The following is a 23,382-nucleotide window of genomic DNA, read 5'->3' as shown; positions in this document are numbered from 1 at the left end:
TTGTGTCATCGGCATAGGCTGCCACATACAAAACGTATGCTGGCAGGTTATTAAAAAATTCAGCTTCTTGATGAAAGACTATCCTGCAGGCTAAGAGTACAGTGAAAAGACTCTCCATTCTGGTAGAATTATTAGAAATGAGAATATGACTGTAAGCACTAAATTATGTTAATACTTACAAATAGCATAATTTGCATAGCAGTTTAAGACACGATACCCAGATTTTCCTCATTGGTATGTAGTAGGCAACGGATTAAAAATAATGTAGTTTGTGAGTTTGAACTGTGTAAAAATCTATTCCATCTAAAAATGAGACCGATTTTAGATTCCTCATTTCAAGGATAACATTGGGCAAACAAAAGTGCAGGACAGGATTATCGATGGATTTTTACCTTGTTAACTTAATGCAGCATCTGAGTTATCTGAACAATTATTTTGCAACTGCATAAAGGGTTGAATTCACAAAGTACGCTGAACGTCTCTGTAAGGCCTTCATCCTACTGTGCGCCGCTGAACTCTGTCAGCATATAAAAAATTTCATCCTGAGGCCCAGATTCTAATGATATTCAATATCAGGAGAACTGCTGCCTCCACAAGTGCACATTTGGCAATCGCGAGGCCGTTTGTGGAGACATTCTCCAGTGTGGAAAAGAATATCAGGATCTGGCCTCAGTTATGTTCAAAAAGAGCAGGAAGTACTGAGACGCCTTAGCAGTTTAATTGTATCTTGCCATGTAAGTGACTATTGTAGGGAGCAAATAAATTCACAGATTTTTAACTGTTTAATATATGCACGTAAGGCATATGTGCTGCGTGAAATGCTCTTATGCCATTCTATCATGATTTTCCAACCTATTTTCTGTACCAATTCAAGGTTCAGTTAGTCCATGCATAGCAGAAAAAGTGGTTCTGCTACTATTAGAGTAAGTGAAAAACTGTTTGGAATAGCTAGAGAAAGATATCCGTAATACTTATTAATATATGGTATTCCAAAGTATGCTAAGAAACTGGGCATCTCACTCTTGTTGAATGTCAGCTGTTCAGTTTTTCAGTTTTTTGGAAATCTCACCTATACTTATATGGACCCTTGCTGAGAAACCGTGTACCTTCATGGAAGAGAAAACTGTTAACTATCATTGCTGACATAGTCTCTGGCTTAGAGGGATCCTGAGTGGCAAATTGTTGGAGGCTGGGAGAGTATCTGAGGAATGGATACGCTTGCTCTGTTTCCATACTTTCCTGGGCATTCACTTGTGACCATTGTCAGAGACAAGATTCAGGGCTAAGCAGACCTTATACAGCCATAATTTCAGGACCTTGAAGAAAGATGCTCAGATGCTCACACAGAATTCAAGCTGAAGATTGATAGAAAAATGGTCTACAAAATATATTTGGTGCCTTTTGTTTGATTTTGAACGGACACCAAGCTGTCAAAATCTGCGGTGCCTCCTGGTCTCTCACTCCAACTCTTGGGACTCAAACTGCCACCTCCAATTCTCAGAACACTTGCAGTCCTCTTCCCTTTCAGAAGAAAGATAACATCACCTTCCTCTTAGTGTTGCCTTTTTTCTTCTTTTAACAGATCCCCTTTAATATAAAATAACACAGGACTGTGCAGAGATCCTGTCCTCTTGTATAACTATAGAACTCTAGTATCTAAATCACTAGATTAAATTACTAGTCAAATTAATTTTAGAATTGTCTTTGATTATACTGTGACTCTTAATTAACCACCAGGACTGGCAACACGATGTGAGTGTACCTAGCAGCAATCCTAAAGATAACGAAGATCAGACTGAAGACAAAAAAAGTGGTATGCGTGTGAGGATAAAGGAAAGAGCTGAAAATACAAGAATAGAACAAGACACGGAAAAACAAGCAAGAAATATTCTCTCAATAAGCCATTATAATTGGCCACAGCTACACAACCATTTCCAAACTCTCCATTAAATATCTGTTGTAGAAGAAAAAAGCTATTTAATGCGCTTGGGCAGCCTACTGTTTTAAATGTTAGAGTGTTTGAATCTTACTGCCTCCAGTTGTGTCGCAGTATTTTGTCACAGTTTCTTTTCCTTATAGACTATACCTTGGTTAATTCACTGAAATGTGTAAGAGGAAATCAAAACCTTTTCAAAAGGTGACAAATCTGGAAAATCCAACTTTTGGTCTGAGTTGCATAAAGCAATATTCAGAGACTGGTTGCAGGATTTTGCATTGGAAAATTACAGTAACAAAGGCCAAGATGAAATGATGCAAAATGCTGGATGTTCCTTTAAATTGTATTTTTTTTTGGTCAGCTTTCAGAAGTAATAGATAAACTTTGTGATTATCTGAAAATCAAGAATAGTGATGAGCAGATTCTTCACTGGTTGAATGAATTGCATTCACTCTAAGAAACCTGAAGCTTGCGTACCGCATCTTGTTTCTTTACTGAAGTAAGGAATTCAGGGTACAGACCATATGTTTGTAAACAGGTCAAAATAAAGCCGACCATAATACCGTCAAAGATGTGATTGTAGAGGCATGGCATTGCCAGCACACTGTCGTTTCTGACCATCTTCGAATGCAGCATAGCTTACTAATGCTGCTTTTTTTCCTTTCTGCTACCCATTCTCGTTTTCACCACTCCGAGCACCTTTTGTAACGCCACCAGCTTTGTTCTCAGGCAACGCTACAAATATTACTGAAACTGGAATAAATCGCGAGCGGTTGAATTGGTCTTAGTATAACACCTAAAGTCTACCGAGGGGGTCCTTAAGCGAGTACCGACGGAATTGCCGATGTGGTATTTTTCCAGCCTGAAGAGGGCCAGAAACTCTGAGAGAGACACAGGAGATGCATTTACAGCATTTTGACAGGCTTTTAAAATTTCTTCTAACTGATATGATGTTTACTAGGAAAAGAGAAAGAACCCAAGGACTTAAGAAAGAAATTGATTGCCTATAAAGCAGTACAGCTGCAGGTTGTTTCCTAGCACGGGCGGTGCTCTGTCAGCGATCTATCCTAAATAGTTTAAATATTCACTGTATCTGCGAACGGGCCGTAGTGCTCTCATTCAGTTTATTAATATATCTGTGTATCTGCCAGAGCGCTGTTTCAGGTGATTCTCAAATCTTAAGTAAAATAAAGCGTGATAATTGTATCCGGTGGTTAAATTAAAGCCATGATATCCACTCCTAAGACTTGCCATAATCAGATATGCAAGCTGTTGGTTTGTATGTCCTATTGATTTAATATGCTTCTAATCAGTACATAAAGCTATAGGCCTGCAGTGTTAATTTTTCATATGCTTACAAAGTACCCTTTGATTTTCTGTCACGCGTTAATTACAGCGTTTTGCCATTAAATAGGAAGCTTTGTGTAAACTAATTACTAGGTAATCATTGTCTACCGCAAGCGTGCTGTTTGTACCTTTTATTTTATTCTAAAAATGCACAGATCTCGCAGTCTGGAACCACTATACCTTCCAGCCATTAGCTCTCACTAATTCATAGCATTATTGTGTTAAGATTGTAGGAGTTGTAATTGTTGTGGTATCAGTGCTGTTAATTACCGGAGTAAACAGTTGAAATGGTGCCAAGGTCTATTGTACAAGGCAGAGGAAAGGAGGTTTAAATGTTACTTCCACCATCTGGGGACTGGAGTAGAGGCAAATGCTAGAAAACAGCAGTGAGGCAATATCAGAACTTCAGCTCCAGGGTTTTAGGCCATATGGATCCAGAAAATTTTGAATCAATTGAATTTAAGTGCCAGTTTGTAGCAATAACAGTGTGGAAGGAGAGGATAAAGCAAGAGCACTAAAGAAATCTGAAATCCGTTAATGTTATCGCATCCAATAAAATGCCTGCTTGGATTATTTTGAAAATGTTTATTTTGCTAAAATCCAAAAAGTAACACATAGGCAACTCTAAGAATAAAAGAAGTTTAACCGTGTGCTGTTTGTGAAACACAATGCAGGGTTCGTCTGACAATTCCTTTCGCGTTACAGCTTCAGCAATTTAGATAAAATTCCTGGGAAGTGACTGTGGATTCTCTATATGATGTCTTTTTTCTTTTTGAAATCACATTTTTGGAATTCATTAGAATCCTTTCTTTAGAGATACAAGCAATGTGAACAAAAGCGAACAACATTTATGGAGACTGAAATAGAGAAAAATTAATTAGGAAAATGTTATTAATCTGAGGGCATCTGAATTGTTTGTGCATTTGCAGAGAGCTCATTAAAATACAGAAAAGCTGCATTCAAATATTATTGATCTAATTTTGTACAAGGATTAACATCCCAATGTCCTGAACTTACAAATGCTGCATTTGAAATAAACATATGGGGTTTTTTTAAAAAGAGAGATTTTTTTGAAGATTATGACAATTATGTTTGCTTTGCTTTGAAGGTAGATGTGGGGAACCTTGCAAAAGGAAGGCTGCAACCTCACAAATGGCATGCTTTTATGCATCAAATAGCAATGCCCACGGGGTATTTTTTTGGATTAAAAAAGCAAAATATTTAATAACATTGTCCTAATCTCAAATTACCGTGCTGCGCATAAACGTGCAGAATTATTTGACAAGCTCATAGAGCTCTCAAGACCTGCTTTCTGTCCGATTTTTGGTAGCACAAGCGTAGTGATTTTATATTTGATTTCCCCGCATATATTGTTCTCCGAGATGACATCTACGAAAAGGGATCTCGCAGCATATTGCTGTTGCCAGTTTAAGAGTGTTCAGAGGAAACAGAAAGGATCTCTCTTTCTAAACAATCCTGGTTTATTTATTTTTTATTGGTCTGTTAGCAGATGTTGAAGTAGTTCAGGGCACAATGTAAACATGTGCTTTTCAATGGAGGTATGGTAAATAGCAAAGTATACAATGAAACAAGCAATTGGGAGGGTTTTTTTTTCCCTTTTGTGTGTGTGCGCGCGTGTATGTAGTCGAATTTGGAATTAAAAGAAGTGCTTGATCTTTATATATTGAAATCCTCAGCGTGCAGAGTGACAGCATGAGCCAAAAGAGAAAACCATGGCCCCATGTGGTGTGAAAAAAGGAACAGCAGTTTAAGTGCTGGAAAGTTGAAAGAGAACTAACCTTCTTGTTCTTGTAGTCAAGGAAAGTGGCTGTTTTGTGCTTTTGTATTGAAGCATAGCATATGTGCCTCAGTTTGACAAAAAGCCTCTCGAGTCAAAGCAACCCTAGTCCTGTGTGCTGATCCAAAGCGAAGGCCATGAGAATGAGGGACGGGCTCTCGGAAGCAGCGAGTAGATAATACGACATAAGTGGAGAATTCTGTGCGCTGTTTTCACCATTCTACTTAATGCAAGTCGCAGCCACGGTGAATCGCTTGCCATACAGCTGAAATGGGCCATTAGCTATCAGGGAAAATTGTCTCTGCTACTTTCAGCAGATGGAGCAAATATTTTACAAAGCAATTTTACATACGAAAAACATTTGTGTTACTTGGTAATGATGGCTGTTTTACATGATGTTCCCTTCTATCAGGACATACTTTTCCAGCTCGTGGAAGGCAAAATTGGCACTTTTTAATTTTAAAATTTGCACTTAACAATTAAATGCCTGGGCTTTAAATCAGGTTGCAAACTTTAAGTAGATAGGGCATTCCGGGTATTGCTTCCAAAAACATTTCTATTTTTATAAACCTCTCAAATTGTTTTGTTTGTGTGGTAGATTGTGGTTCTGGCCAGCGTGTACCTGTCTGAATTAGAAAAAAAGTCAAATCAGTTTAATTTGCAAAAGAGGCAATAGTGAAGTGATTTGGACAGTCAGACAGCGGTCACTGGCCTCTTCCAATATCACCGTGTTTGCTGGTGTTGCTGAGAGCATAAGAATAAGCTGGGCTGGACCAATTCACATCAAGGCAGCTGGAATAAGTTATCATAGCTCCACTGATCACAATATAAAGGATATACTGTATAAATGGTATGAATTGTCATAGTGCCATTGAAATGGCATAAATTGCCATAGCTTCATTGACTTCAGCGGAGATGTGGCAGTTTGTATTGCTGAGGATCTGTCTGCTGATTTTATTCTTCTCTGGCCCAGCTAGCTTTACTTATTTGGAGTTACTTTCTCCACTCTATTTGCTTGCAAGGTCTAAATAATTTCCTTTCAATCTGATTTTTAGCTAAAAAGCCCTAGGTCTTTCTCATGCATTCTGCTCTGCAGCCTCTTTCTGTCCCCAGGTCTTTCTTCCTATTTCTTCTTTCTATTTATTCACTTACCTTCTCAACAGGCTTGTCTTTGCTGACTGATCTGTCTGGAGGAGATTTCCTACCAGTGCCTTCAATGTGTGCCACGTTTAGTCCTAATTTTTTGCTGCAACTGCCATTCTAACAAAGCCTTTCAAAATTCGGCTTGCAGAAGGGTGAGAAATTATTTTATATTCAGAGGGAAAAAGGTGTCATTTTTTGCCATGCTTATTCATTGTTATAAAAAGGTGCAAAACACTTTTGGATATATTTAAAGTTTTCTACGTGACATAAACAGTATTTGGGCTGCTCCCTTTTTACTGGCACTAAGAAGCATCAGCTGAAAGATTTGAACAAATGTTCCCTGTTTCCATTGAGCCTATGATTCTGAATTGTTTTGGGCCACATCAAGAGATAAAACATTGGTAAGCTCTGCTGGAGATACCGTCCAATTTAAATGAAATTAGCCTACCGAGCACTGATCCTTTTAAAAGGTTTGACTTCATGAGTGAATGTTGGATCCGGGCCTGAATTTGCCTACTAAAACTCCTTATAATCAGGATTATTGCCTTTTTAGAGCTTACAGTTGCAAAAAAACCTTCAACTAGAATTCCAGGTGCTGATCCTTAAAAAGCGGTTCCCCGGCTCCCTTCTGTGAACACCTTGATTATCTAGGCATTACTTGTTAAAAGCACTGTTACGTTGGGTTTGATCTCACAAGAACATTTTTCGGATTTTCTTGAATTTGCTGTTGCTTTAAAAGCTCCTCTCTTCTTTCTGTAAGGCGACTGGTTTCAATGCACGCATCCTTCACAGTCGGCGAGTACCGAGGGTGCTTTGAACTGCAGGATGCTCCTGAGGCGGGTGCTGTGCGTCCGCATTGGTCTGAGTTCATCCTGTGTTCAAGTCCTCTTCAAATGCTGTTTGACCTCATTTAAGCGAGCAACACCAGGTCTGTTGAGGAGGTACCGCAACAGTCTTGCCTGTTGTACGTCCATCCTATGGACAGAGAGTAGTAGCATACGATGTTGTGCTAGGTATAGATGAGGTTAATGGAGACTGTGTCTTACCAGCAGCCTCCCTTTGTGAGCCCGGTAAGTGCGCCTGTTGATTCACCTCAAAGGTTGGAAGTTCTGCTTGATTTTGCACCCGCTTTAGGGAGCTTTCTTTCACAGCCATGTGCGATCCTCAAAACCGACTCTGTCTAAAAGGAGCTAGTGCTGTCCCCAGCACTGTTCCATGGAGCTGGCGTGGCCGTCCTTGTGTCTCTCGGAATTGTTGCAATGGCAAATTGCGTCCCACTTGACATGCCCACAGTTTAATTTTTACTTACCCAAGCTTGGTCACAGCGCTCTCAAATGCTTCTCCACATCCAGCAGGGATTATTGTTTTTTTTCCCCAGTAATTTATCAAAAGCTTTCAGGCAGCCATTGCATACCTCTTCTTTGGTTTGTTTGGTTTTTATATTTCTGTTTAAATTGCACAATACCCAAAGTCATTAGATCTCAGGGATGAGACTCGGTGTGCCAGAGGTATCGCTGAATGCACTGACAGATGCAAACTGATTTGTAGGTCAGCAACTCCACGACATCCATCATGGCTCATCCTCTCTCCAAACCTGCGTTTATTTCCACCGTGCAACGAACCACCTGATCTTGTGACTTCTTGGCTTAGCAATATTTCAGTGCAGATACAAACCAAGACAAGGCCAACTGATACTTGCTTATTGCATTGTTCTTTTAGTCAGCTGAGCTATCAAACCCAAAATTCCTCCTTACAGATTGTAAGGAAACGAGCAGTGCAACACTTGGATCTGGGTAAGTTCTGAACTTGGATCTCATGTTTTACTTGGTCCTTTGGTTTTGCTATAAGGTTAAGGTTGTGCTGCTTAGTATATTGATATACTGACCAAAACCATTTTTAAGTGTTTGTTTTTTTTTTTCTGAGATGTTTAAAGTCAACAACATACTTTTCTCCTTAGTATATGACAGGAGCCCACATAGCCCAGGTCAGCATCGTTATCTAAGCACCTCAATATTTTTAAAGGCCTTTTTTTTCTCAATTCCATGTGAGGTAGGGACAGCAATTGTCCCCCTTACATGGCTGGACAGCTGCGGCACGGACAGAAAGTCACTTTTCCCAAAGCCTCACAGGCAGACTGCATTCAGGAAAAAGATATATCTAGGTCTCCTATTTGCGAAGTTGATACCCTAATCATTGGCCCATCCTCCTCTTCCTTCTAGTAGATGAATCACAGTAAGCTGATTTTGAATTTGTATTTTTGGTTACGTCATGACAAAGCCCATCTCTTCAAACTCATTCGTCTGGAAAAACAGATTTTTTTTTTTAAATTTTTTTTCTTCCCCTATTAGATGTTAGCCATAAGGTTTTATCATGTTCCTCCAGAGCTCAAGATAATACGATTGTGGCTTAGGACATTGCCAAGATCAGAGGACGGTTGGTCATCTTCTGAAGCAGGGGATGCTGAAGAGAGAGGATGTAAAACAGAAGCAAAGAGACCCAGGGGAAGCAGGCGAATGCTTATGAAGCAGCAAGAAAAGGAGCCTGAAGCAATAGAGTCAGGGTCCTTGCACTTTATATGCTTCTGTACTTCTGGGACATTTTTGAACAGTAAAAGCAATGCAGTTAGTTTCTGTATTTAATGGGGTTGTTTTGTGTGTGTGATAATAAAGAATTTGAAACTAGGAAAAAGCTAGTTTATCTCCTATAGTATGACTAAGCAAATTCTACCAAACACAGAGGCACAAATACACTTGTGAATTTATGTTGCAGACTGGAGACTGTAAAAGGACGTCTCCCGCTTTAGAAACGCTTTTGGTTGATTATTCCTCCTTTTTAGATATTTTTTTTTTCTCTTTAATAACTAAAGGGTGTTTGGGTTGATATGACAGCTTAAACATAGAATCAGTAAAACTATTTCTGGCATACGTGACTATTTCAATATGCTCAGTTTCAAAATATAAACAATGTAGAAGTTATTGACTGCTGGTATTGATCTCTAAGCAGGTTACCAAGTGCTTAGCATTTTCAGTTGCCAGATCAAATTATTGAAATAAATTATAATGAAATAGGTGCTATACTGAAGGGGGGGATTGTCTTTCAGAGAAGGACAGTTTTCAATAGGAGGGAAGAGTAGTAAGTAGAAAAATTAAAAAAAGGCTTCCTGACTGTGGGTAAACAGTAACCACATTTTTTTTTTTTTTTTTTTTTTTGCCTGTTGGAGGCCTGGTTTTTAATCACCCCACAAGCAGTTTTCATTTCTGTAGTAAAATTGCTTGTGGTTCTATTTAATTTGTTTCTGCAGGAGCCAGCTTTGGTGAAGATCTCCCAGGAGCTGCCGGGCCTTTTAGCACAGCACGTACAGCCAGTCAATGAGAAACGATTCCCTACATGGGAAAAATTCCTCCAAACATTTCTTAGTCAAGGTAAATAAGACTGCAAAGTCGCTGTTAAGTGTTATAAGGAGTAATTATACCATATTGTATGCCATATTCTTGTTAATCTTGGGCCCATTTAAATATTTATCTCCGTTTATTTCACCATTATGCTTCAAATCTTCATTTACAAATGAATTATAGGCAACTATTCTATCATTCGTACGTCCTGTCCAAGCTTTTAACCTATATTAATCCTAGGTTACCTTTCTCCCATGATTCCGAATCGATAAGCACCAAGTCCTTAATCCTGGGTTACCGTACCAAAGGCCGTCAGGTTTGGCAAAGGGCTTTAGGGAACGCTAGCATGTGAGTTTGCACGTAGGTAAATGTGAGAATATTTCGTCTTTGTTAGGTGTTGGTCAGCAAACATCCCTGAGACTTGCTTTTCCCTCCCGTAGGACCAGGAAGGGAGCTATATGTAAGCTCCAGATGCTACATACATATGTTGCATGAAGTCAAATGTGCTCATAACCTCTAACAGCTTGGAGAAGGGCTGAGCTTTCTCCCCAGTTTTTGCCTTCCAGGCAGGTGGTGTTGCCCCTGAGGATCATGAACGTGGTGCCGCATCGTCCCTTACAGTACATTGGCACAGACTCCTAGTCGGACCGTTGCCGTGCTCCTTCTTGCTCTCCAACCAAAGGAATGTGAACAAGTTCCAATCTCAGACTCCTAGTCGGACCGTTGCCGTGCTCTTTCTTGCTCTCCAACCAAAGGAATATGAACAAGTTCCAATCCGATAGCCAGACGGTTTTGTTTGTGTGGTGCTGAGTCCTCAGCAGCGCTTCCTACATGAAACCCACTCACGACACCTTTGGATCAAAGCTGGCCAGTACCCCGCTGGCCCGGAGCTCCAAAGTGAGCCCAGGTTTGTCCGTAAGAGGCAGCGCAGATAAAACCCTTGTCTAATGACTGCAAATCAGTGTAGGTGTGAGGGGGCTTTGCACAGACATGTTAACATCCTCTATTTGTGTGCCAAATTTTGGATGGAAAAGATGCAGTCTTTGTGGGTGGGTAGTAAATTTCTGTGGTGATTCTGCCCTGCCATTGTTTTGCATTATATAAAATGGATATATCTCTTTCATACATTTCGTTATCTGTGGAACAGACAAGGACGATTCAAAGCTTTGAAAGTATTTTTTTTGAGAAATAATGTCAGTTAACATATTTAGTACCAATTTTAGTTACATATTAGTTTATCCTAACTAAATGAGTTACGGAATTATATGCAGTAAAAGGCAAATCCAGAATACCAACCAGTTTTCTTTGTGATTTTCCTATGGACAACCAGCTTTTCTGGCCTTCCCATTTACACACCAAGTTCCTACCAAAAGGCAGACTACTTACCTCAGACCACGGTATAGGTGGGAATCTCCAAGGTTGGTTCCCAGCAGGAGACAGCACTCCCCCCGAGGTCCTAACATTGCATTTCACTGCTATTCTGGGCCTGCTGTTTAGCCGGGCTGTAGGACAGCCCAGGATTCATTCATACTACCCAAGAGCGTATTTCTCCAGTCAGATATATGATATATCCAGTTTGGAACTGCTTGCAAAGCATCTGCAGCTCAAAAGCCACTGGTTGAACTGTACCGTGCTACAGTAGATATCTTCTTTCTCTTCTAAGAGATTCATGGGTTCTAGCTATGCTGCTCACATTACATTTATTTACTTGCTGTATCTCCATAGCAGTCCTCCCTGCAATGTCTGAGCACAATGGGAGCTGGATGGTTTCATTCTGTGCACTCTGAAGAGCATCACATGTGAATTTGATGACTAGCTTAACAGCTAATTCATTTCTTACTAGGTGGTGTGATAGAAGCCTTCCCGCTCTCAGAAAATGTCACAAACCTTACGGTGGATATGCTGATAGAGCCAACAGGCAAGATAAAAATAGTGTCATCTGGAGACCAGCTCCATGCTGACGGTCCTTTGCGATCATCTGGCACTACCATTCCACAATGTTCTGTTGATCCAGCGCTTCTTAATTCACTCTGCTTTAAAATTGGAGAAACCTGTAAATCTAAAGGCGTACTTGGTTACTTCTCAGTTGATTTTGTGACTTTCATCCATCCACAAACCATGGAGCAGCAGGTGAGTGGGGCAGATACGTTACTTCACGCTGTCCCCCCGAGATCCAGAAATGCCTACTTTCCTACTTGATTCCAACAGATAACAGGAGAAAGCTTTGCCCTTTTGAACAAACTTTATTTCCAAGCCGTGAGGCATGTGGATGGGGTAAAGCACATGGTTCTTCCAATAACAGCAAAAAATTTAGACCTGATCTGCCAAGTGGACCTGAGGAGCCTTTTTCATCAGCCTGAAGGGTAACAAACCAACAAAGCCTGTAGGGCTGCTTTCAAAGCTAAGTGATAAGAAAATAATATTTTAATTCCTTCTAATGACTTTTTTTTCCCCTAAGATAATTGCATTCTGCATTAAGCTGGTAATTACAGACGATAGTCTTACGGCTAAGATGTTTAGATGATTTTAGTTTCAGTGTTCTGAATCTCTTGTATTTTGCTCTGTAAAAATAATTAGTGGGATTATTGCACTCTTCTGAGTAAGCCAGTGCCTGTAAGAATGCAGATCTGAAGTTTGAGGATGAATCTAAGGAAGAGGAGATACTGATGATTTCTTATAGCAAATGGGATGGTAGCGATGAACAATCTGGTTTACATCGTAATGGCTAATTTAAGTAGAGAGAGGTAATGGAAAGCAGTCCAGTTACCACCTTTCAAGAAGTTAGAGCCCTGGGTCAGGCTGTTAGCTGGTACAGAACAGCTGACTGTGGGATAGCAGTTCGTTGTGAATGAAAAGGAAAACATGCTCATTCAAACCACTTTTGCTCTCCGTTTGCTTTTAGAATATGGGAGAGTAGAATTTACTGCAAGAAAGATAGATGGGATCTCACACTGGATACAAAATTGTCCCCCAATATCAAAATGCAGACGGAGGTCAATGCATGGCACTCGACAGGGCATACGATTAAAGGGATGGAAGTGAACCTGCGTCGCTTCCCAGGCGTAGGGGCCTGGGCGCAACAAATGCAGCGCATCTACATCGTCTCACTCGGGGGGGGCAGTCACTTCTTAAAATGTGCTCCTGTGATAGCTTAAGCTGTTTATCTCTAGCGTAAATGTTCCTCTGGAATTCCCTCTCTAGCTCCTCGTCCTGATGAGTCTTGCACGTGGGCTGCACAGGCTCCTGAGTGTTTTTATCAGAGCTCTTGGTCTGTCAAAGCTCGGGGGCTTCCTGCATGCACGGTATCCAGGGCAGAGCAAGCCACCATCCTGGCTCCCACCCGACAGCCTGAGGCTGCTTTCTGCTGCAGCGCAAATGTGCACGCAGGTAGCAGTTTGTTTGCTTTACACTATTTAAAAATATTTTATCAGAAGATTGGCAGATCCAGGTACTGCGTGATGCATTATGAAATTCTGTTTTATAATAGCGTCTGAAAGTATATCGTACCTCCTCTGGTCATACGTGGGGCACGTTAACTGCAGTTAAGGTTGCACTAATGTGGGAAGAGATGAGTGGCCTTTTGGGAGTCTAGACTGAAGAATACAACATTTTAAATAATGATCTTCTAAGGTTAACACCTTGAATTACCTCGAAAGGAAAAGGCTGCTAGGAAGCCAGTGCAGTTGTGGAGTGCTGGAGCGCTGTGTGACTTGCATCAGGCATAACTGGGCAGAAGGGGAGGACCTAAATAAATGTTTTCTTATGGAAACCTGCCCAGGAGAGTCTTGTGTGTAGATGAGTAATAGGGTCTTTTTAAAAGGTAAAAATCAGAACCACTCAAGTGACCCTAGTCCTCCTGCCAGAGTTTACCAGCCTATCAGCAAAACCTCATAGTCAGCTGTATCAGAAATTTTGACAACACAAAAAGTAATATAAATAAATCAAGACAGCAGAAGGGTATTGACTCCCAAATCTGCCGTTGCCTACGACGGCTGGCAGGGAAGCAGAGGAGGGGTGGCCGCTGTCCCTTACAATGCAGAACTGAACTTCCAGATCTTACGAGGTGATGGAAGATACTGTCCCAACACACCCTGCTTTCAGTGCCAAGGAACAAATAGGTAAGAGAATGGATTTAAAGAGGCAGTTTAATCCCTGGCATGAATATTGACGATCAGCCTTGCCCATAGTTTGTAACAAAATATTAATCTCACATGTTTCTGTCCTAGAGTAATCTGGCATTTGTTTTATTCGTGAAGTCAGATTTCTTTGTCACAACACAATCTATTAAATTCTTTCACCGGTCAGACAGTATGAAAACCAAATGAAGAGCATTACTGAATACTATATTCTATTTAAAATTAGAAACACTTCCATGAGCTTAAAAACAGTGAAGCCAGGTTTCCCATAGATTTGTGCCTTGGTGTTAAGGTCCCAGATGTTTTCCAGCTGAACTCACCCTGCAGCTTTTCCCATTGTAAGGTCACTAGTAAGGTCTCTTTCCTCTGCCCACTTGTTTATTTTAGGAATCTCATGGGAGTTTAATATATTTGATGATTTTACCTTCTTGCAAATCTGGCTGATATTGGCCAATAGGACTGAATATTATAATAGCCACGTGTAAAAACGTAAAGCATAATGCCAGACTGAAACAAAACAAATGAAGTAAAATCTGGGTGAAGAGACTGAGCGTTCAGTGTTCTGGTAGTGGCACTGTGTTTGGAGACTAAAGAAAATGAGATCATTTTTAAAGAACATAAATTCCTTATCGTTAGTGATGAATAGTATTGTTGAGCTTACTGGGCACAACTATACAAATTCAAAATTAGCATATGGAGACAGATTCTAATTCAAGACCTCAATTATTTCTTGTATTTCCAATACATCTCCCTGTTTTTTGCTCTTTTGACACTGTTTTCTTCTACAATCTTAGATTAGGACCCTCACTGTTTAAGAAGCGTTGAACTGTAAACGGGAACGTTGCTGTATTTAATGGGCTAGGCTATGTAGTATAGGTGGGCTTTCAGGAGACGGTGTGGCCGTACGCGCTCAGATCCATTTGGGTGCCTCTTTCTCCGAGGCGTCTGAAAATCACAGCTTGTATGGTGTGAGAAAAGGCTTTAAACACAGGGCTTGTATTTAAAACCAAAGAGTTAGCATATGGTATCTATTGGCAAAAGCTGGCTCTTTGGCAGTGCTATGATAATTATATTCCGTTTTAAGCTCAGAGAAGGCTTAAAATCAGGCTTTTGGTAACTGATACCACCATAGGATGACTGCGGTAAACCAGAGAATTGGAATAATGTTAGCTTTGAAATGCAGATCACAGTTACATTTGACTCCCAAAATGTATTTACACAGGCATTATAATGAGAACCGCGGATAAGCCGTATTGGACAACTTCCATGTAAAGTTGCTTTAAAAAGATTAAGGGATGACGCACTGAAGTCAATGGGAGTTTTGCCAATTGCTTCACTCAAGCCAGGCGTTCACCGCAACGCAGAAACGCTTCCTAGATTATTAAGGTTGTGACATTTCCTGGCATGAACAAGGACGTATTAAATCAGTCAGTCTTTCTTGTGGCCTCTTATTATTCCTGGATGTTCCATCTTGCTTTTCTCCCCTTGTTTCCAATTGATTCTACCTTAATATTTCCTATGTTTGTCAGCATGTACCACAACTTTAACATTATTTAAGCACAGGTTTTTAAATTTAACTAGATGCAGAGGCAATTAATGATGCCATCTGTCTTGTGAGAGAGAGATTACACAAAAGATTGTGTTCCTGAAAGCACTATTTTTTTGGCAAACAAGAAATCCTATTAGACTCTGAGAACATTTGCTCACTAATTTCAGAAGTGCCCACTTTAACGCAGTAGCTGAAAGGCTCAGATACATTTCCTGGAAGTGCAGTATACTTAGGCATTCTTTCAAAGCTGTATTTTACAGAAAATATCAACTGATACATGATATTTTCAGTAAAACTAAAAATTAAATATATCATTGAACATCTGTTACCAATACAGTCTGAGTATTTAAATACCTAAAAATCCCTGCAACATTCCTAAAGTTATATGCTACATAAATACAACTCTTTAAGAAATGTGAAGGGCCAAATAAGTGAAAATGTATTTCTGCCTTTGCGGACTGAGCAGCTAAATGCTGCAATCCATGTCTTCACGCGTACTTCCCCTGTGCACTCCTGCGAAGGGGACGTCAGAGCAGAGGAAAGAAATGCCTGTACTTTGAGTTTCAGGCTCTTCATCTAAAAGCCTTTAAAAATCTATACATCATAAGCATAAAATTAATTTTGATATGAACAATGGGGTATTGCTTATGTTTTTAAAGACCACTACTGTTAGTGCGTATTTTCCTTCAACATGCTTCTGTCATACTGCTGCACTCCTTTGGAGCACTAGTAGCGAAGAGACTCTGCGTGATGGGTGAGGAACAAGGCATGCCTGTCAAACACACAAGTCCGTGGGAAGGCAGAGCGAACGTAGAATGAGAGAGTAATCTCTGTGGGGTCACTGCAGAGCTTTGTGCCCGTCACAGACGCAGCGATATCTTTACTCTCTTGCAGTTCTTGCTGTCTGCACTGACCAAAAGGTGACAAGAGGGATGCTGTCCTCAGGCCCGGAGGAGCCGGGTGACGCTGTAACCTTTCAGATGTAAGATACACTGCCTTGTATTTCCACTGGGCTTTCCGTGCGCTTCTACTTGATACCCGCATCTCTCCCAGCTCCCTTTCCCTTGTCCTCACAGGGGAGCTTTTGTCTGTCACTGCGTGTGCAGTCCTAGCTGGCCTGTTTGCCACTGCTTTTACGTATAGCAAGTAATTCAGAGCCCTCTACAGATTGTTATCATCTTCCATCTACTATAGGTCTTCCTTAAATTATGATAGAACTGGAGGAGGTTGCAGTTTGCAACCAACAGCATTGAGGGCAGTGCCTATAGGAGGATCAAACTCCTGTCTGATAGTCTTCACACCTGTCTGTCCTGCGGTTGACTGCATTTGCGTTGTACTTCATTTCTTGCAGTTCATTGTTTATTTCGAGTGTAACTCTGAGGCTAAGACTGGAGTTGCAGTGTTGGGTTGGCTGAGGAAGGTGGCAAGGCAGAGCCGACCACTGACTGCATCGCTCTGGGCACTGCCCGCCCGGAGCAGGCGAGGGTACCCGGGGGTTACGCATCGGCTGCCTGGCTGTGAGCACCCCGGCAGGGATCCGAGGGGCAGAGAAAGCTGGGGACTTGACGCAATTCTCTGTTTGCCTCGGGAATCTATTGCTATCTCATTTATAAGCATCTGTGATTTGTTCCCGAGGGAAAGGGCGACACGCTGTTTTCAATGTCTTGGGGGAAAAAGTGGAGAAGAATTAGGTGCATTACTTGGACCGAATCACTTCTGATTCCCCGTCTATTTTCCAAGACTGATCTTTAAGAGCAAGGCCTTGACCCTTCGAAGTGAAGTCCTGCACAGTATTGACTGCAGGCTGCTCAGATCCCAACTTGTCAAGGAGCTGCACCTAAATAAGTCCATTTAATTGAGTGGGACTGCTTGAATGCATAAACTTACTTGCATCCATAGATCTGCGGACAGATAATTTGGAGAAGCGGGGCCAAAAGTCACCTTTTTCATCCGTCTGATAGCTTACACAGCTCCACACCTTTGGCAGCAGTAGTGAGAGAACGCTGGATTAAATTGTTTGGTTTGGGCACCGGGGAAAAGATGAAGCAGAACATACCGAAAGGAGAATTCTAGAGCTGGGAAGGTTTAGGTGGGTATTCTCCCTCCGTTCCAGTCCAGTGGCTTAAAAAGACCCCGAGGAGGACAGCTTCAGGGCTGCCAGCCAGCGTCGGCCAGGCTTTGTTGGGTTAGGAAGAGCGGCGTGCAGATGTCTCTGAAGCCCATCAGTCGGCTCTGGTGTAACGATTTAGTTAATGCTTTGGGAGATGCTTTCGGTGGGACGCGTTCTTCTGTATTCACATACGCGTCTTAAGATTTCTCCAGACAGAATGCAGCATTTTCTACGTCTTATTTTCAAACACGAACCACAGTGTCTTCGTCAACCATCTTACAATCTTATATTCAGCAGGGCAGAGGTTAGGGCCAGTTCTAGGGCCCTAAAATTTAAGTTTTCGGGCCAGCACCAGACCATCCCAGCAGCTGCCACGAGATGGCAGCCGGATAAGGTCCTGCCTGCCTTCGCTGCTGAAATAATCAATTCTATTGTGAATTTTTAAAGTCATAAAAGCAGCTCTCTTTTCAACGCCCAAGTTGCACTAATATTCTACTAATTGACATTTTTACAGTGTCATTTAACCACTTCTTTAAAAATAGCAGGTGTGCTCTTTACAACAACACAGACATCAATACTAGATGCAGATAAAACAGTTAAACTGCAGAAAGAGAAAGCTATAATTTAGTAACTCTTTAAGAATTTATGTTTCCTTCCCTGCTCAAGTTTACGTTTTAAAGCTGAAGCATTTTTATGGCAGTTGTAAAGAATTACACTACAATTGTGACTTTAGTCACTTGAGATGTCTCTACCGTGAAGCGCAGGCTGTGAAGCCGTGCACGCGGAAGGAGAGCATCTCCTGGCAGCACTTGGCAGCCTGTGCAAAAAGGAGCAATTCCAGACTTCATCGTATTTCCTTGGACAAACAGCCAGGAAGTCTTGCAGGATGTATTTCTAACTATTCTTTTTCCAGTGGGATTCTGGAAAGTCCTAATCTGTGCTTTGCTTAGCTTAGTCTTAAGAGTGGGTTTGGATTATCTAAAATCTTAACTACTGCCTCTACTGTTGTTTGGGGTTTTTTTTAAATCGTAAGTCATGATAAAAACCCAGATCTGATTATTTTTGAACTTTCATTTGTTGTTTGAAAATCAAGTATCAGTTCTAGACTTCACAAGTGAGCTCTGTCCCAGTTTAATTTCTGAACACATAAGTGTCCTGAAAGTCCCCGAATCTCAGGTGAAAGCTCCTTATGTTATGCTAATTTGCCGTGCAATCCTATCAGGATGCGACGCCTACGATCATAAATACCTACAATTGCATACGTACCCTTATTGTAGATCCTTAGAAAACGAGGATGGACTCAAGTAATAGATATTTGTTAATCTGTATAATTGTATCGTTCTTTATCTTACTTAAACTTGACCTTTGTACAGGCCTCCTTCTAAGGTCCTGATTTACTGGAGGAGATGATAATTCATCTGGTTATTAACTGCCTGACCTCCACAGACATTGCTTTATATACTATGGAAATACATTCATAAAATTAAAAACAAACCCCACAGCTCGGATTTTCAAGGTATTCTAGAAGCTTTTGACACCCACTTTATATCAGTTCAAAGGAAAACCTGTTGTAGACATTACTGAAGAGCTGAACCTAAATGAACTTTCCAGCCTGCTAAGAGAAGAGCCCAAAGCAGTAAGTTGGTCTGATGTTGGTTGGTTCTGCCCGCGCTTGGAGCTCTGTGGAGCTGATAAACTGTTCTGAAGATTATGTGCCAGAAAGGTGGAGTTGGGTTGATGTTCCTAAGAAATGTTTTCATTTGTTTTGAGTGTGTGGGTTTCTTTTTTTAACAGACTGCAGGAACAGCTACTATTCTGTGAAAAGGCCTTTAATTGATTTCAGTAGGCTCGTATTTCTGCGTGTAGGTTTTTTGTCAGTTAAAGCCTGGCATAGATAGAAATGTCACAACCTGCTTGTTTTACTGGGAGGATACTCCTCCCTTTGAAATGGGGACCTTGCTGGAAAGCCATGCTCCTTGCTCCGCTGTTAACACTAGGCATTGCTGGAAACTAGTATCAAGATCTGTTCTTCAGTGCTTTTATCCGATGCTGTATACTTTTTCTTCAGAACTCATGTAGTGCTACTCTTGCCTTCCCCCCGGCCCCGACTTCTGCATTGCTTTCAACTGTTTCTGCATTTCACAGTTTTCAAAGGCATTAATAGTGGGAGCCTGCCTGAGCTCCTTCTAGTTACGAGTGGTAACGTCAAGAACGGTGAGTGCCCTTTTATTTGCCATAGACAATGGAGTGCTACAAACTACGCGGAGAACCATGCAGTACGTGGGCGAAGGCCTGGGTCCAGTCCCGGCGACGGTGGAGAGCAGTGCTGAGGTCTGTCAATGGCACGTGGGGCTCCCTGCCTCTGAGCTGCCGGAGGAGCCGTCTGTGGAATCGGCTCTTCTGCGAAAGTCTCCGCCAGCCTTCACAGAGACTGTTCTTTCAGTTGAAGAGACGTGTCTCCATTTGGGCTGACTGATGCCACCTTTATTAACGCTGCTTTCTTCTCCACCATACTCTCTTTTCTGTGCCTACCTCTTTGCTCGCACGCTACACGATGCTTCGCTAAGGCTGGCCGGCAGCATCAGGACTGCAGAGAGAGCTGGAAGGAGCAGCCAAGCTGAGAGCTTCCTGTGCTCTGACAGTTTAATATGGCAAAAGAAGCAGAAGAGACAGCGATAGGTATGTCTACATTATATTGCCCAAATTGGGCACGTACATGTGACGCGTAGCTCTTCTTGCTCTAACATTAGATGTTTTTCTCAGTTCATGTTCTTCTCCGTACCTGCTGCTGACGGCAGCCGTCGCCGTCCTGGTCTAGCTTAGTGCTCTGCATGCCAAAGAGCATTTTCAAAGCAGTGGGTAGATGTGATCTTAGCATGAGCCTGGTAACATCTTCATAGAAAATGAGAAGTCGTCAACTATGGAGTCCACTAATTAGAATTCTTTAGACGCAGATATGAAGGATTCTGGTGCTCTTCTCTTTATTACAATTAATTTTAGGTCATTACGCTCAAGGGACATCTACTAACTTCAATATGGTCAACATGTGTTTAGTATAGTATAATGAGGTACTGCTTTCCATTTGGGAATATATATTGATATATTATCGGTGAAAGGTGCCAGACTGATAGAGCCAGCCCACCCATGTCCGCTGCCTACTTCCAGAATAAGAGCACTATAAGGAGTTGCGTAGCTGTTGTCTTCACACAGCTCCACCAGCCAGGCTAAGGCCTCCTGAACTTCCAGCCTTGCTCAAAGCTACCAAAAATGTTGCCTATTGCCTGATTGCTGGAATTTTGCAAAGAGTGCTTTCAGGAATTAGAATGGGACTTAGAAATTGTTCCATTGAAGAATTCAGTCAACTAGTTACTAATGATCTGCCCTGCATTTGAACTAATAAAATGGGAAAAAATTATGAAAATAAAGTTAGACCCATCGCCCAGGCCCTGTGCCTTTCCCATTTCTGTCGCAGTACAAAGGGGATTTAAAGGGCACTTCTGGCTTTCCATGGCAAAAGGGAATCCCCTGCTAGGATAAAGCTGGAATCTTACGCCATCTGATCCTTCTTCCTTTCTCCCCACATTAGGGATGTTCTGGGACACATCCAGGGCAGAAAGGGACATGGCCACAATGTAGTGTTCTCTGACAGTCCTGAGCCAGGAAAAGAATCCTTGGGGTTATCCCAGCTGGCACACAGCAATGGCCAGTTGGCTGCTTGAGCTTGCAGTAGGGGTGGTTCAGCCTCAGGCCCAGAATGAAAGGAGGTGGACAGGTGGCTTCCAGCCATGTCTGCCTTCCTCCCCCTTGTGCTTGTGGACATCTACACCCCAGATTTAAAAAAGCAAAAAATATGATGACTTTACCTATGTAGAATGTCACGGTGACTAAAGCTTAGGTAGGTGTTTAGAGCTCTCCTTCTGTACAATGTTAAAGAGTAATGGGCAGGGGAGGGGTTGGACACCCTCCTTTGTTACACGGAAGGGCCATCAGTCCGCCCGGCTGATCTGAGCCCTTAATTTTGTAAGCGATGGTGTGAGGGTAGTCGGTCTGAGATGATGAAGCCCTGTCTGAAACAACAGTTGATAACACTCTGAAAGTAAACAGAAACTCCTTAAACTAGCATTTGGTTGGTCTCATGATTTCCAGCATGGAACTTGCCCTGCTTTTAAGCTTTTTCTCCTCTTCCCTGTGTTACAGCCCCTTCCTTGGGCGGAGGTGAGGCTGGAGCCAGCCCCTGGTGCCGGGGGGATCCAGGAGGGCTCCTCTGCCTTCCCAGGGCAGTCACCGGGAACGTGCCAGCCGGCCCCGAGAGCCCGGTTGGCAGGCTGGGTGGTTGTTTAGATTACGTGAAACCTATCACACAGGTAATTAATGGGTCTCTTCTCTACATCTGAAATTAAAACAGTGTCACTTGCACGTACTTTAATTTTAGTTACTGACAACATGGGATTTATCGAGTAACTCTTGCAAAACGTATGTGCTACATACGGTTTGTCTGAATCTCTACTAGGGTGTAATGAATTTGTCTTGTGCTAATGGCCGTTTATGTTTGCCAGGCTGCATTTTTTAATGCTTTCTCTGCTGTTAAATGCTCAACCCATTCTCTACATATTGCCAGAACATGGCTCTTGTACTTACCCAGATGCACTACAGTCACAGGGATGTCTTTGCTTAACTTCTGTGTTTTTTCCCATCATGGTTCACTTTCAGTCAAATTTGCCTCCTGCCCCTCTGTTCGTGCATCAACAAAGCTTCCAGATAGCGCTGGTGTAGGCTTTGAGGTTAGAGCAATGCAGGTGTAATGTCAGGGTCGGGATTAAGAGCAACCAGTTCACCTTGAGCTAGTGAGCAGTCCTTGCGTATCCGAGATGTTCAACAGTGCCTGGTCCCCTCATGTAGCCCTGCCCTCTCTTTCTGGGGGCAAAGTTTTAACTGAGAATCTAAAATCCAGCTGAAACAAGGTTTGAGACACATTGGCTGTTACTGATTTGTTGATAATATTTATGGAAATTAAGGTAACGCTTCTATAGTACGTATAGTTTATAATTATTATTCTACTCATTGGAAAGGTTAACACATACTGGAAAAATAGAAATCGATACAAAAGTTCCTTCCTGTCTTGCAGAAGTGATGATAAAGAATAAATTCTTGAAGAAAATTAAGCATTTTAATTGGGGAACATTCCCCTATTACTAAGTAAAGCCAGCCATTAGCATCCTATTTGCATTTTATACCATGCAGCAGGAAATATTTAAGTTGACAAATAGGATATTTAATACAGCAACAGATACTTGGCAGTTAGATATTAACAACTGTTACTGATGTGATTTATTCACTATTATAAAAAGGGCATTACTATGTGCATACGATTCAGAAATTAACTCCAGTTTACCGAGAGGCCTTGACTGCCTGACCTCTTAATATCCTTATAATGACGCCATTTACCATTCAGAGGCTTATTCAAGTCATTCACTGCTAGATTTGTTTTAAAGGGGGCCACTGTAGGGCAGATATTCGTGTGCGTTAACATTTCTCATTGGCGTAGTAGGCACAAGCATTTTTTAAGTGGGAAAAACTCATGGGTAAAACCGTGCCCAGGTGATCGGAGGTGGCAGAGCCTCGCAGAGGCGATCCACGGTACGGCCTTCGGCTACACCCTGGGTGTGGACTGGCCTCCCAAATCCTGCCTGACTTTTACATGCTTTAATGCTTTGAAATCTTCTCGAGGTTCGTATGAGGCTGTTACCATTGCCGGCACATACATCCTGCACGTGGCAGGGGAGCTTCCCTTCCCTTCTGTGGGACATCTTCCACTGGCAGCCCCGCGACCTTAGGGTTGGATTTCTTGTGTAGTTGTGCGAGTACGGATCTGAATTAGCACCACAAGACAGCGCCGTGAGTGGAAGCAGAACCACGCCGCAAGTCATATGGTTTTCTGCATGCCAAAGTATCCGCTGTTGCGTAAAGCCGG

General features: G+C 41.9%; 1 protein-coding gene across 1 annotated transcript in view; it reads left to right on the top strand.

Annotated features, from left to right (window-relative positions):
• Window positions 1-23,382, top strand: part of IQCH (IQ motif containing H) — a 71,585-nt gene that overhangs the window by 37,874 nt on the left and 10,329 nt on the right. The window contains exons 15-16 of the mRNA XM_009704815.1: window positions 9,526-9,646; window positions 11,460-11,746. Coding sequence (XP_009703117.1) covers window positions 9,526-9,646; window positions 11,460-11,746 — 408 coding nt within the window. The remainder of the gene's footprint in view (window positions 1-9,525; window positions 9,647-11,459; window positions 11,747-23,382) is intronic.

The sequence above is a fragment of the Cariama cristata genome, unplaced genomic scaffold, assembly GCF_000690535.1.
Source record: "Cariama cristata isolate BGI_N322 unplaced genomic scaffold, ASM69053v1 scaffold2950, whole genome shotgun sequence".
NCBI lineage: Eukaryota > Metazoa > Chordata > Aves > Cariamiformes > Cariamidae > Cariama > Cariama cristata.
Note: the sequence above shows the minus strand (reverse complement) of the source record. Positions and strands in the feature narration are given on the sequence as shown.